Below are 13,322 nucleotides of genomic sequence, written 5' to 3'. Positions count from 1 at the left end.
GTTTGAGAAAAACAAGGAACGTATTCATGTGAATTCCATTCAAAGTTATTCATGCACAGAGAATAGTCCAAGAGATTTGTAGGCTCTTAATCCCATTTAATCACCTTTTTCAACCATTCCGATTGCAACATACATTCCCAATCATTTTACAATAACTGCTTCCTTGTACCCCTGCAGTCATCCATCACGGGGCTGTGCACGACAGACACTGAGAAGCAGCTGGAGAAGGTGCAGGCTGAGAACAACCAACTCGCCAAGCAGATCAGCGGACTCCGCAAACTCTCCGCCCGACCCTCGTCCATCGCTTTCAACTCCGACAACACACAGATTCAAGTAAGTAGAGACTTCGTACAAGAGCTGTCACTATGGTCACGGAACATTTACAGTTCTGTGGATACTATTTACCACTTATTTGTTGTAAGCAAATCTAAAGAAAGTATCTACTAACCACATAAGTCATGTAAGTGCGAGGTGTAGTCCAAGGGAGATAACTTTACCAAATTATTCAAGTCACGTTAATGGATGAACCTAGATCTGGCTCAGTTGATTAATAATCATTGTTCTTTTTTAAATTCATTGCTATTAAACATGTTAAAGAAAGTGTAGAAGATGAATGTATTTGTTTTAAAACTGTTATTATTTGTAGTTTGGCTGATATTCTGAAAACAGTTCATGTATTACTTGTAGTTTCTTATATGAGTACAGCTGGGAGGGATGGGTGGTGCAGATCCCACAATTTGATGAACAGAGTTACTTCCCTTTGTCATTCCATGCTTCACTTGTCCAGTATTCATATATTGTGGTCCTTGTGGTATTCAGCCATATACATATGATCTCTGTTTTGAAGTTGCTGCAGGAAGAAAATGAAACACTCCGAAATGAAGTGTCACTGTTGCAAGAGACTCTGGACCAGAAAGAGGCTCAACAGCGGGATGCAGAAATCAAGCATCGGTCATCAGTCATGAAACTGTCAACAGATAGCCAGGCGTTGTCGCGGCAACTGAGAGAAATGAAGGCGGAGATGGTGGCGCTTCAAGCCCGGGAACCAGAGGTGGGTGAAGCGCCGACGTTGGCAGAATAGGTCCCAAATACTATATGCTTGTAGTAAGAACTGACCGAAATGGGGATCAGGTGATCATAATGTATTGCTCCCCTCAGAACAGTTGCTCATACCATCAACCACTGGTTTGCCTGGGCCGGAAGTGAACATCTCCAGCTGCCATGAAATAATTGGGAGATGCTGCAATATAACACAACCTTCACTTACAGTATTTGCCGCATGGCTCACTTAGAAAATGGACAAAGGGGTGCTTATTAAATTTATTTGAGCAGTTGAGTTCAAACTTTAATGAAACTAAAACCTTTTCGATAATAGTTACTAGGCAACTACATGACCTTTCTATGCTGCTGTTTCTGTAAAAAAATCTGTAATATCCCCGAGAACATACAGACGGTCTTAGTAGAGGGCGCTTAAAAAGATTACCTAAAAGTAAACAACAAACTGTAGTGAACCTCTACTATAGTTTATCTTACGAATGTATGTGGTCATAAATTGATAAAGTTATAAAGTGTCCGCCTCCTTGGTGTACTGGAAAGAGCATCTGCCCGGAGAGCAGAAGGTCGGTAGTTTGATCCCCTGGTCACGTGGTACCAAAAGACATAAAAGAATGGTCCTTGTTGGTTCTTACCTAGTGCTCGGTCGGCTTCGTCGGTATTGAGTCTGTGTGGGGTATCCATGTTAAGCTGTGGCATATCTCCATGGACTAGCACTATAACATCAATAGTCTTAAACATGATGCTGAACCCTATGTCATCTGACCTTCCTGCTGTTCCTGACTGCCCCTGCAGGTGATGCATCAGATACAGCGTGTGCAGGTGGAGGTGGAGTCAGACACCTTAAAGCAGACGCTGCGAGACGCCGAGGACCGCAATTCCCAGCTGCAGAATGAAGTGCAACTACTGGAACAGCAGACAGCGCAGCGAGGACAGGCAGCGTCGGAACTACAGCAGGAGAAGGAACAACTGCTACATGAGGTAGGTGTCCATTGTTGCTGATGAAATGTTCCACAGACACCTGGTGTCGTCACTGATTTCCAGTGATCCATGCATATAATTTTCACCTTTTTTTGTGCCTTTTTAACCCAATAAACTCTATGTAGATAGAGACTTAATATTTCCAGACGTTGATGCATTATATCATATCTGCTATCTCTCTGAGGATAACCAAAGGAAGATCCAGGTTAGAATTGGTCTTAAGCAACCCATGCTTGTCGTAAGAGGCAACTTACAGAATTTGGTCAGACTCTGTTGATTCATGTCATCATATCCCGATGGTGTTGATCAATGCTCATGATGTCATTCACTGGATTGTCTAGTATGACTGTTGTCATATAGCTGGAATATTGCTGAGTGCAGCATTAAACAACAAACAAAAAAACCTTTAATAGAGGATGAGGTTTTAACATGTTGAACTGCTGAACCATATGGGCACACCATTTGCTAAAAATAAGTAGACATTACCCAGCTTTCAAACATCCTGAATATGTGGAGATTTGAAAAATATTTAGTGAATCATAGCGCTTGAAATGGTTACAACTAGTGATCCTGTACATGCCAGTGATGTGTTTAAGCAGTATGAAACTTTCGTTGCTCCCTAACTGACCCATTATGCACATGAGAGTAGAATGAGTCCAATTTACTATCTAGAATTCCCCAGAGTTAAAACTGGTCTTGGCAGAATATCATTTAAAAATCATAGTTTCTGGTTCCTGTTTTCTCAATAGTAATGGATTAAACTTCATATGATGAACTACAAATCCTCCTGCAACAATCAGGGGTGGTTGGGTAGCCTAGTGGTTAAAGCATTCACTTGTCATGCTGAAGGCCCGGGTTCGATTCCCTATATGGTGTCCCCTGCCATGATAATGCTGGAATATTGCTAAAAGAGGCATAAAACCATACTCACAAACTTGTCACACAGAAGACCTAGGTTCGATTCCCCACATGGATGCAATGTTTGAAAGAAGTTAATCTCATTAAAATCAGACCTTAGTTCTCGCCACCGCTAAGCAAAGATCTGAAGACATCCCGTTAGGGGTCACGTCAGAACGACCTTTCATCCGACCCATGAGACCGTCGCTTACCAGATCATGAAAGTGACAGTCGGAATGTGATTTCTTATCATACAACCCCGAAAAATTTAAAACGGGGTATTCCGAATGATAGTTACAGGTTTAACAACTGAATCCATACAATCTAGACCATCTATTAGCCATTCCAGAATGTTCTTTTGTTTAGGTTTCAAGTTTGTAATCAGGAATTTGTCGAAGCGTAGTCGGCAATTTGAAATTAGTGCCGTAAAGCACAAGAACGCTGCCTTCTGATAGGTCATTCTGATTGGTCGGTCAAAGTTTGCGCAAGGTCGGTCTGACGTGACCCGTAATGGGATGTCCTCAGATCTTTGTTTAGCGGTAGCGAAAACTAAGGTCTGATTTAATGAGATTGGAAAGCAGTGTAACTCACTCCTGACACAAGCATCGAGTGAAATGAATCTTAAAGCATTATCTATAACATGCACATGTACGTTATGTTGTCATACCATTGGGCACTTCCAGCTTGCAAGTCACCAAAGTAAACACCAGGAGCTGCAGGTGTGCATGGAAGAGAGGCTGGGTGAGATGGAGGCGGAGAAGCAGCGGGCTGTCCAGACGGTCAGACGAGAGACGGAGGCAGAGATGGCTGGTCTCCGGGCCAAGTGTCTCGGCATGTGTGAGAAGCTGGTGTCCGTGCAGACGTCCTTTGATGAGGTGATGGTTGCGTACATCCAGCTTCAGAAGTTGACCAAGCAGTTCCCGACAATGCTGGCAAAGACAGTCGCCCTGCTGAAGGCGGAGGTGAGAGATGAGATCATTTCTACGATGGGCAGACTTTTGTAGGCAGAAATTGTACTTGGTTTAGAATAGTTTCTGTGTATGAAAATTCAACTGATTGTTGCTGTGGATGGACCATATGGTTGTTGGTATATCTCAGATGTTGAAGTCTATCTTTGTTTCCACATCAATATTGATATATCTCACATGGTGAAGTCAAGCCTGGTTTCCACATTGTTGGTATATTGCAGATGGTGAAGTGAACCCTTGTTGCCACATTGTTGGTATGTTGCATATGGTGAAGTCTATCTTTGTTGATATATCTCAGATGGTAAAGTCAACCCTTGTTTCCACATTGTTGTTGGTGTATTGCAGATGGTGAAGGTGATCTTTGTTTCCACATCAGTGTTGGTATGTTGCAGATGGTGAAGTCTGTCTTTGTTTCCACATCAGTGTTGGTATATGTCAGATGGTGAAGGTGATCTTTGTTTCCACATCAGTGTTGGTATGTTGCAGATGGTGAAGTCTGTCTTTGTTTCCACATCAGTGTTGGTATATGTCAGATGGTGAAGGTGATCTTTGTTTCCACATCAGTGTTGGTATGTTGCAGATGGTGAAGTCTGTCTTTGTTTCCACATCAATGTTGCAGATGGTGAAGGTGATCTTTGTTTCCACATCAGTGTTGGTATATTGCAGATGGTGAAGGCTATCTTTGTTTCCACATCAATGTTGGTATGTTGCAGATGGTGAAGGCGATCGAGGCAGTGAGTGAACATAACAAGGAGCTGGTCAAGAAGTACCACCGTGAGATGTCACTGCGGAAGAAATACCACAATGAGCTGGTAGAGCTCAAAGGTAGGCCCAGTATTGCAGCTCATGTTAATCGAGACAAACTTGAACTAAAACAGTGTTTTCATTCCGAAATAAGTGAGGTGAGCTGAAATGGAGGTTAACCTCGCGTCCAAGATTATTGCACTTATGTAACGACGTGCATTCACGTGTGTGTGTGTGTGTGGCTACATGTACTAGTCCAGACCTATGCTGATTTTATAGTGCTAGCCCACTGAATAACCCACTCAGACACAGTATACTTATTCCGAGCCAACTTTTCCGATTTAAGCCATTAATGCCAAACGCTAGGCAGGGTAACAACAATCTTTTGACGTCTTTTGGTATGACACGGCCAGAGATCGAACACCTGACCTCTCCGGGGCAGACGCTCTACTATTTGAGTGAGTGAGTGAGTTTGGTTTAACTATTAGATGACGGAGGCGGTCCCTGAAATAAGTAACCAGACGATATTTATTTTTATTAGGGTGGTTTACATAAACACCAAGTATTCACAGAAACTACAAAACTGCGACAGCTGTGTTTTTCACCACTTCATGACAATGTCAACTTCACACTCACCACAGGCAACATACGGGTGTTCTGCCGAGTTCGACCCTGCATCAAGGAGGATGGACAGCAGAGAGACGTGGTTGTTACATACGACCGTGATGATGATGGCCTCGTCTACGTCGACAACAAGGGGAGGTGTCAGACATTTGAGATGGATCGAGTGTTCACCGACACCAGCACACAGATAGAGGTGAGAAGTAGTACCCTTCAGGTGTTAGACCAATATCCAACTTATTTTACATCCTCAACCTGTCTTGTCCAGAAGAAAGGTTGCTCCTATTATTCTCACCACCACAAGATAGTTACCATTTGAGTAACAAATGGAGATCATCATCATCATCATCATCATCATCATCATCATCATCATCATCCTTCCAGCCTAAGTTTGATTTTCTTCATGGTATCAATGTTTATTATTGTTCCTGAATGCAATACTATCAGTCATGAAGTGAATGCAATCTCATTTAAATCAGATCTTAGTTCTCGCTACTGCTATACAAAGATCTGAGGTCATCCAATTATTGGTCACATCAATCCGACCTTTCACGAACTTCGACCAATGGAATGACAGACAAGAAGTTGACAATAGCCAATCAGAAGGCAGCTTTCTCATGCTTTATGGCACTAGTTTCAAACTCATGACTACGCTTCGAAACATATGTTGACAAATTCTCGATTAAAATTTCAAAAACTGAACAAAAGTACATTCTGGAATTGCTAATGGATGGCCTAGATTGTATGGATTCAGTCATAAAGCCTGTATCTGTCATTCAGACTACCCTCTGTTAACTTTTTCCAGGTTGCATGATTAGAAAACACTTTCTGAATGTCACTTTCCAGATCTGGTTAGCGACGCTGTGATTGGTCGGATGAAAGGTCGGCCTGATGTGACCCGTAACAGGATGTCCAAGTGAATTGTTGAAGCAGTTCTCTTCTGTGTTTCTGTGAGACATGATAAGGGTGTAGTGTGGGATGCCATGAAGTGTCATGTTGATGTTGCAGGTGTTTGAGGAGGTCAAGGCTCTTGTCACCAGCTGTATCGACGGCTTCAACATCTGCATCTTCGCCTACGGTCAAACAGGTTCTGGCAAGACGTACACCATGGAGGTACAACCATTAATCCTACCTTACACATGAATGTGGGATTTTGATAACTGCAACATGTGCATCTGCCAAGATTGATGTTGGGGTACTTGGCTGAACTTAAAACAATAGGGAAACAGAGTTTTGCAAATACTGGTAACATATACCGTATACTCCGTAATCAGTGCCCGGGTCACTTAAATGAACCAAGGGTAGCTCTTATTAAGACCATACACAACAAGCTAAATTAATTTAGCGGTTGAGAATGCATTTAGTTCAAAATGTCAATGTAACATTTCTGATAAGTTACTAGGCAATTATATATCCTTTTTATACTACTGTGTTTTCTGTAATAAATTGTAATAAACACAAGAACATACTGACTCCTGTAAATAAATATGGCAAATACAGTATGGTGAAACCTACTGGCAGCATAAAAATATTATCACTATATATATGTACGTCATGGCAGTTCTGCATTAGACTTGGTCCCCAGCAATCTATCCTGGTGGTGAGAGGGCCTTAATGGATTGGGGGGCTCAGGTTCAGTGACTTGGATAAATGCATGTCATTGTGCCCTACCATGGATTGTTGCTCATGATATCAATCACTGGATCATCTGGTCCAGACTCACTTATTTTCAGTCCATTTTCATAAATATGGAGTGATATATACATATAGCTGAGTGTAGCTTCGAGTTTCCTATAATAAATAATAAAAATCTTAGTTCTTCCCTTGTTTCAATTCCTGGTACTAAATCAAGCAACAAGTATTTTCAATGTTTTAAGTATGTATACAACACAACCAACACTAGGATTCAGAAAGATGTAGCTGTACTGTCTGTTGACTCGATGTCCATGAACATGTGATAAAAGATTTGTTTCAATGCAATTACTGATCCATGTTCAGGGCCCCTCATCAGATCCGGGCATCAACCAGAGGGCGCTGCAGGAGTTGTTCCGGGAGACCAGTGAGAAGGGGCGAGACTGGCAGTTTACCATCACCGTCAGTGTGGTAGAGATCTACAATGAAAACCTCAGGTAGGCCACGAATACTCCAGCTTCAAGAGGGAACGGGTGGCCACATTGTCTAAGATGTCACAATTCATTCTTCAGAGTTGAGTCCCTAAGGCGAGCCAGAATCAGATGATAGTGGGTTCGAATCCCAGATTTGCCCTGATTATGTTTCTAGGTTTGTCAGCACCATACCCTTTTCATGGGTTTCAACAAACTGGTAAACGTCTAAGACCTCCATCACGTTGGCTTTCCCCCCACATTAACCGGAATATTACTGAAATACCGTTCAAAGTGTTGAAGCTTTGGAAAATGTGACAGTTGGTGTCCATCCACTTTTTCTTGACAAACGTGTGCTTTCTGATCTGAATAGATCCCCAGTGCTTTCTGCTTGCCTTAAAAGTCAACTCAAATGACAATCTGGTGGTCACAATGTGTTACCTTGACGACTGTACGAACTGAAATACTGTTCAAAGCCCCATAAAACACAACTCCCACACTATGAATGTCATTGACTAGTTATTGAGTCAAACTATTACCCACACTGCCTGGCCTATGGATGGAAGGGTTTCCACAGGGAGCTGGGTGGTCGGGTAGCCTAGTGGTTAAAGCGTTCGCTCGTCACGCTGAAGACCAGGGTTCGATTCCCGACATCGGTACTATGTGTGAAGGCCATTTGCTTGGCGCTCGGAGATGTCATTAAGGGGATGAGACAAGAATTGGTTGGCTTGGAGTCCATTAGTCACCAGCACAAGCAGCCACACACCCACACACCCACACACCCAACCATTGACACATGCATGCATGTCCCAAAATAGGTGCATTAATCTTGAATGTGATGTTCAATACATCACACCACCGGGGGCACGGGTGGCCCAGTCGTCTAAGGCGCCGCGATTCGCTGTGCAGAGTTGCGTCCCTTGGGCACGCCAGAAACCTATGATTGTGGGTTTGAATCCCGGTTCGCCCCGATTATGTTTCTAGGTTTTTTAGCACCATAGCCGTGCTCGTGGGTTTCGCCGAAGTGGTAAATGTCTGAGACCTGCATCACTTTGGGCTTTCCTCCTCATTAAGCTGACACGCCACGATATAACTGGAATACTGTTAAAAGCGGCGTTAAACCCCACTCACTCACTCACTCACTCACTCACTCACTCATCACACCACCTCATGGAGTAGTAATTGAGTCTAACCGTCCCCACACTGCCCAGCCTACAGATGATGGATGTGTTTTCACAGGGATCTGCTGAACAATGACAACGGCACCAAGCTGGAAGTGAAGATGAACCCAGACGGAGGCTTCCATGTTCCTGGTCTCACACACTACCAGGTGGCCACTGTCCAGGATGTCAACAAGGTGAGTCGGTAAAGGGAGACAACTATCGTCCACGATTTCCGCTTTAACTATAGACTACTTTCACTACTACTGTAGCAGAAGGTCCGGGGTTCGATCACAAGCTGCGTCATACCAAAAGACGTCAGAATATGGTACTTGTTGTTACACTGTCTGGTGTTCGGCATTAAGGGGTTCGGCTTGGAGTCAGTATGCTGTGTCTGAGTGGGGTATTCAAGTTAAACTGTGGCATGGTATCTCAGTGGGCTAGCACTGTAAATTGGTGCGTGTCCCAGTGCGTGACACCTTCGTTACACTCTCAGTAACATGGCTGCCATCAGTATGGGAACGCCATTACAACAATCTTGTAATTTGCCCTCTCACCCAAAATGAAGTAACATTTATACTTTTGTTTATGTCCTTGGGAAGGCCATCATAGTTTACGACCGACCATATTCCTCAGAAGAATTTAACGTTTGTTTGATCAGATTGGTTCAAGATTGCATACGAATGGAAATCACCCAACTCCCCCCTTACATTCTTACTTTACTAATTACATGATAGTTGAAATAGAAATTCAAATTGACAAACAGAGAAAATAATTTAGCTGGGGTAAGAGTATTCGGCATCACAACAGTCATCACTTAAATTGTTTGTAAACATAACAGTCACCAGTTGCAAGTTCAACTCCAAGCATGGTTGTAGCCACCTATCACAGTGGGAAGCTTTGACTGGTGGCAGCGATAGTATAGAGAGCTCCGCGGATGGGCTATCACTGTGAGGAGTTTGCCAGGATCCACTTGTCATCGGTTTTAATCCCAGAATTCCTCTGATAATGATCCTTGGTCTCTCAGCACCCTACCTGTGCTTGTTGGTTCACTGAATGGGTCAGTATCTGCAAGCTGTATTGACTTGGTCTTCCTCTCACATTCAACTGACATATGCAATGACTGAAATACTCTTCAGAGAAGCTTGGAACCAACCTGACGTGGTTCAAAAGTTCTATCAGACCTGATGTTTACACTAATTTGTTCTCGTGCAGGTGTTTGCCATGGGCCAGAGGAACCGTGCCACAGCAACCACCAACATGAATGAACATTCCTCACGATCTCACGCACTGTTGTGTGTCACCATCACCGGTGTCAACAAGACAACCAACACTAAAACTGTCGGTACGTAGAACATCATCAACAACTGACCAGGATTGTAGGCGAAAGAGGGTAAACTCAGTTACCTCCCCTAGTGCAGTCATGAAGGTTATGGACAGCCAAATGTTTTCAAATAAACTTTTGTAGTAATGTTATATTATTACTGCATAACTAGGCTTTCTACAACCATTACATTACATATGTATGCACAATCTGGCCTTAAAGCTACAACAAAATCACAAGTGTTTCAAGTTTAGGCATAAAAAAATAAAAGAATTGGTTCTCAGGCAATGAATTTTGAAAATATAGTGCGGGCGGGTGGTGTTTTTTTTTGCTAATTCAAACTAGTATGTAACCAAATAAACAGTTCTGTACCATCAGCCTGGAAAAGGGTCCCTACATCAACAAGCATACAAACTCCTATTGCGGCCATGGGGCCAGTCAGGTAGCCTAGTGGTTAAAGCGTTCGCTCGTTACGCTGAAGACCCGGGTTTGATTCCCGACATGGGTACCATGTGTGAAGCCCCCGCCGTGATATTGCTCGAATATTGCTAAAAGCAGCGTAAAACCAAACTCACTCACTCACTTTTGCGGCCATGACCATATCTCGAGATGTGCAGTAAAACAGTGCACATGTAAAGGGAAGTAACTCTGTGCTGTATTGGATTGCATTGTTTTTAAGTATTCAGGTTTTTTGTTTTTGTTTGAAAATGGAAATAATAACAAAGCATGCGGTGGACTTTATGATGATGCGGGCGGTACCTGAGAACCAAGACTTTTTTTTATCCTTAGCCAGTTCTATTTCTGAGTACAGGAATTAAAGCTTAACACACCAATCCAAGTTCTGCACCAAATGTAACCTACTTGAAAATATCTGTGATCCCATTCTGTGTGTTCATCGACATATGAGTGCAATAATCTTGATAACAATGTTGTACCCCATGCATTCCACTTTACCTGACTGTCCTCCAGGCAAGCTGAACCTGGTTGACCTGGCCGGGTCTGAGCGGGTTAGCAAATCAGGAGCAGACGGAGCACGTCTCAAGGAGGCCCAGAACATCAACAAGTCTCTCTCCTGTCTGGGAGATGTCATCCATGCTCTGCGCAGCAAGCAGAACCATGTTCCGTATCGCAACTCGCGGTTGACGTACCTCCTCCAGGACTCACTGGGTAAGATTGGGGGCTGCCTGCTAGGTAAGACATGCATGTTCACTGAGACCACCAGAGACTAACTGATCGTTTTGTTCATTGTTCATTTCAAATTCAAAATATTATAGCAAGATTTTGACCAAACCTTAAATTTTAGTTTATCCTTTCATTTGTTAGTTTGTTTGGGTTATCGGCTTTACAAAATGTGTATGAGCTCAAAACGGACTGACTGTTTAATCTTGGGGGTGAAGCAAGGACATTTTTATCAAATGAAATTTCCCAAAAAGTACCAGGAAAAAATAATTTTGCTTCAGGTTTAAGCACAAAAATAACCTTGTTTGCAGTATATTTTGGATTTCTGAAAAAAATTGTTTTCTTAAATTACAATTGTTTGCCCTTCCTGAACAATAATATTTTATCTAAACATAAAACTCCCAGCCAAATATTAACTGGTCGGTTCCTTAGCTGCAAATGGTAATGAACTCTGCAGATAAATAATGAACAAAACAATTTAGACCAACATTAGAAAGTGAGTATGCATGTCCTAACATTTTGCATGAGATGCCATAAAGAGATACTTCACTCCACTGTCTTTGTTCCCGTAATTTCCTTCATTTGTTCCCATATGAACGACCTATAATTTCCTTCATCTTGTCTTGCGTAAAGCCCATATTTGTGGTGCTTAGGACTATTGTGTATTATTGTATCTTGTATCTTATAATGGTGTATTATTGTATCTTGTATTATTTTTTTTTAAATGATATTACTTTTCTATTCCATGGCTTACCAGATTTAATGTCCACTTATGAAGTTTTAAGCAACTAAGCATCCCCTTTAGCCCAAAATGAACTAACAGCCAACAAAATTGTGTATAAAATGTCACAATAGCTGCTGTGATGAAATATTTCTTAGATATTTACCTGCTGTCCTCTTTCCTGGGTAGTAGTGCTCACAGCTCTCTTATCACAGATATATTTTTACAAATTGTGGGGTGGGATTTAAATTGTGAGATGACCACATTTACTCAACCAGCCAAAATAGGTGGTCGGCTAGTCCTTCAAGATGGGTCGATACCCGTGACACGACAATAATCTAGTCGCTTGGTCAAGAAAACATTTTCTCACCTATTTTGATCTTGTGAACCGCTCCCTTTGTGTCTGAGTTCCTCCTCATTCGGGGGGCGGTCGGGTAGCCTTGTGGTTAAAGCGTTCGCTCATCACGCCGAAGACCCAGGTTCGATTCCCGACATGGGTACAATGTGTGAAGCCCATTTCTGGTGTCCCCCGCCATGATATTGCTGGACAATTGCTAAAAGCGGCGTAAAACCATATTCACTCACTCACTCCTCCTCATGCGGAGCACATGTTGGTTGCAGGGGGTGACAGCAAGACGCTGATGATCGTCCAGGTGGCGCCAGTGGAACGCAATGTCAGCGAGACCACTTGCAGTCTGAACTTCGCTCAGCGTGTCCGGTCTGTGGAGCTTGGTGCTGCCTCCAAGAGGATTGAGTCAAACACAGACCATAATGAGGTGAAGAGACCGCGCTTCGCGCTGTAGTACGTGGTATGAACAATGACAGGAACTTCTACACTTGTTCCTTATTTTCACATATTTGTTGAACTTCTTTGAAATTTCTTATATGAATAGTCTTTTCGGGATGAGTAGTTAAAGTATATGAGGATGGAATGTGTTCTATCTTGCCTTGTGTTGTGTGGCAGTACAGATTGTTGTAAGTTCATTTGTAGCGATTGTCAGTGGTCGCAAATGATTGAAGTGCCAGTAAAATGTTGAGTGCAGTGAGTGAGTGGAATTTCAAGTTACTGCCGCTGGTGGATTACGAACGTGGCAGGCCTCAAATTGCGCTGTTGTCGCTCATATACAGGTACAGCTACCCGTCTGTTCGATTCCAAAACTTCTCACATGATGAAGTGTGTTTTGTTTATAAACAACCAGTAACTATAAATTCCACGCACTCACTGCCAACAACAGAACTCTGCATTTTACCAGTGCTTCAATCATTTGCTGCCTCTGACTAATCACTGCAAATAACAATCTCTACTGTCACATAACTGATGCTTGTCAACAAGTTAAATGGTAGAGTCCGATAGTGAAGAGGAAGGATTACTTGTGTCATCCCAAACTTTATTTAACATTCTGACAGGTTAAGAAAATATCTTCTTGATACAGCTGATAGGTTGGCTGGCAGTGGTTAACATGTGCTATATATCATCCCGTTAGTTTAAACTGGGGTGAATGGCGCCATGATTATGGAGCCTTATTTATCATTCACTTCAGTTGAAAAGTTATCTATATCTTATTGCAGAAG

The 13,322-nt window shown here is 42.6% G+C and overlaps 1 protein-coding gene across 3 annotated transcripts in view; it reads left to right on the top strand.

Annotated features, from left to right (window-relative positions):
* LOC124133946 (kinesin-like protein KIFC3) overlaps window positions 1-13,322 on the top strand; it is a 79,459-nt gene that overhangs the window by 61,111 nt on the left and 5,026 nt on the right. For 2 of the 3 annotated variants that reach the window (XM_048397689.1, XM_048397690.1), the window contains 12 exons: window positions 178-333; window positions 848-1,051; window positions 1,849-2,034; window positions 3,615-3,893; window positions 4,613-4,724; window positions 5,285-5,460; window positions 6,273-6,377; window positions 7,263-7,393; window positions 8,606-8,723; window positions 9,742-9,871; window positions 10,820-11,017; window positions 12,372-12,526. In XM_048397689.1, coding sequence (XP_048253646.1) covers window positions 178-333; window positions 848-1,051; window positions 1,849-2,034; window positions 3,615-3,893; window positions 4,613-4,724; window positions 5,285-5,460; window positions 6,273-6,377; window positions 7,263-7,393; window positions 8,606-8,723; window positions 9,742-9,871; window positions 10,820-11,017; window positions 12,372-12,526 — 1,950 coding nt within the window. Of the gene's footprint in view, window positions 1-177; window positions 334-847; window positions 1,052-1,848; window positions 2,035-3,614; window positions 3,894-4,612; window positions 4,725-5,284; window positions 5,461-6,272; window positions 6,378-7,262; window positions 7,394-8,605; window positions 8,724-9,741; window positions 9,872-10,819; window positions 11,018-12,371; window positions 12,560-13,322 lie in introns of all 3 variants that reach the window. The other variant, XM_048397691.1, reaches the window with a different exon arrangement.

This window comes from Haliotis rufescens, unplaced genomic scaffold, assembly GCF_023055435.1.
Source record: "Haliotis rufescens isolate VD_foot unplaced genomic scaffold, xgHalRufe1.0.p SCAF_17, whole genome shotgun sequence".
Taxonomy (NCBI): Eukaryota; Metazoa; Mollusca; class Gastropoda; order Lepetellida; family Haliotidae; genus Haliotis; species Haliotis rufescens.
This window is presented reverse-complemented; position numbering and strand designations above follow the sequence as displayed.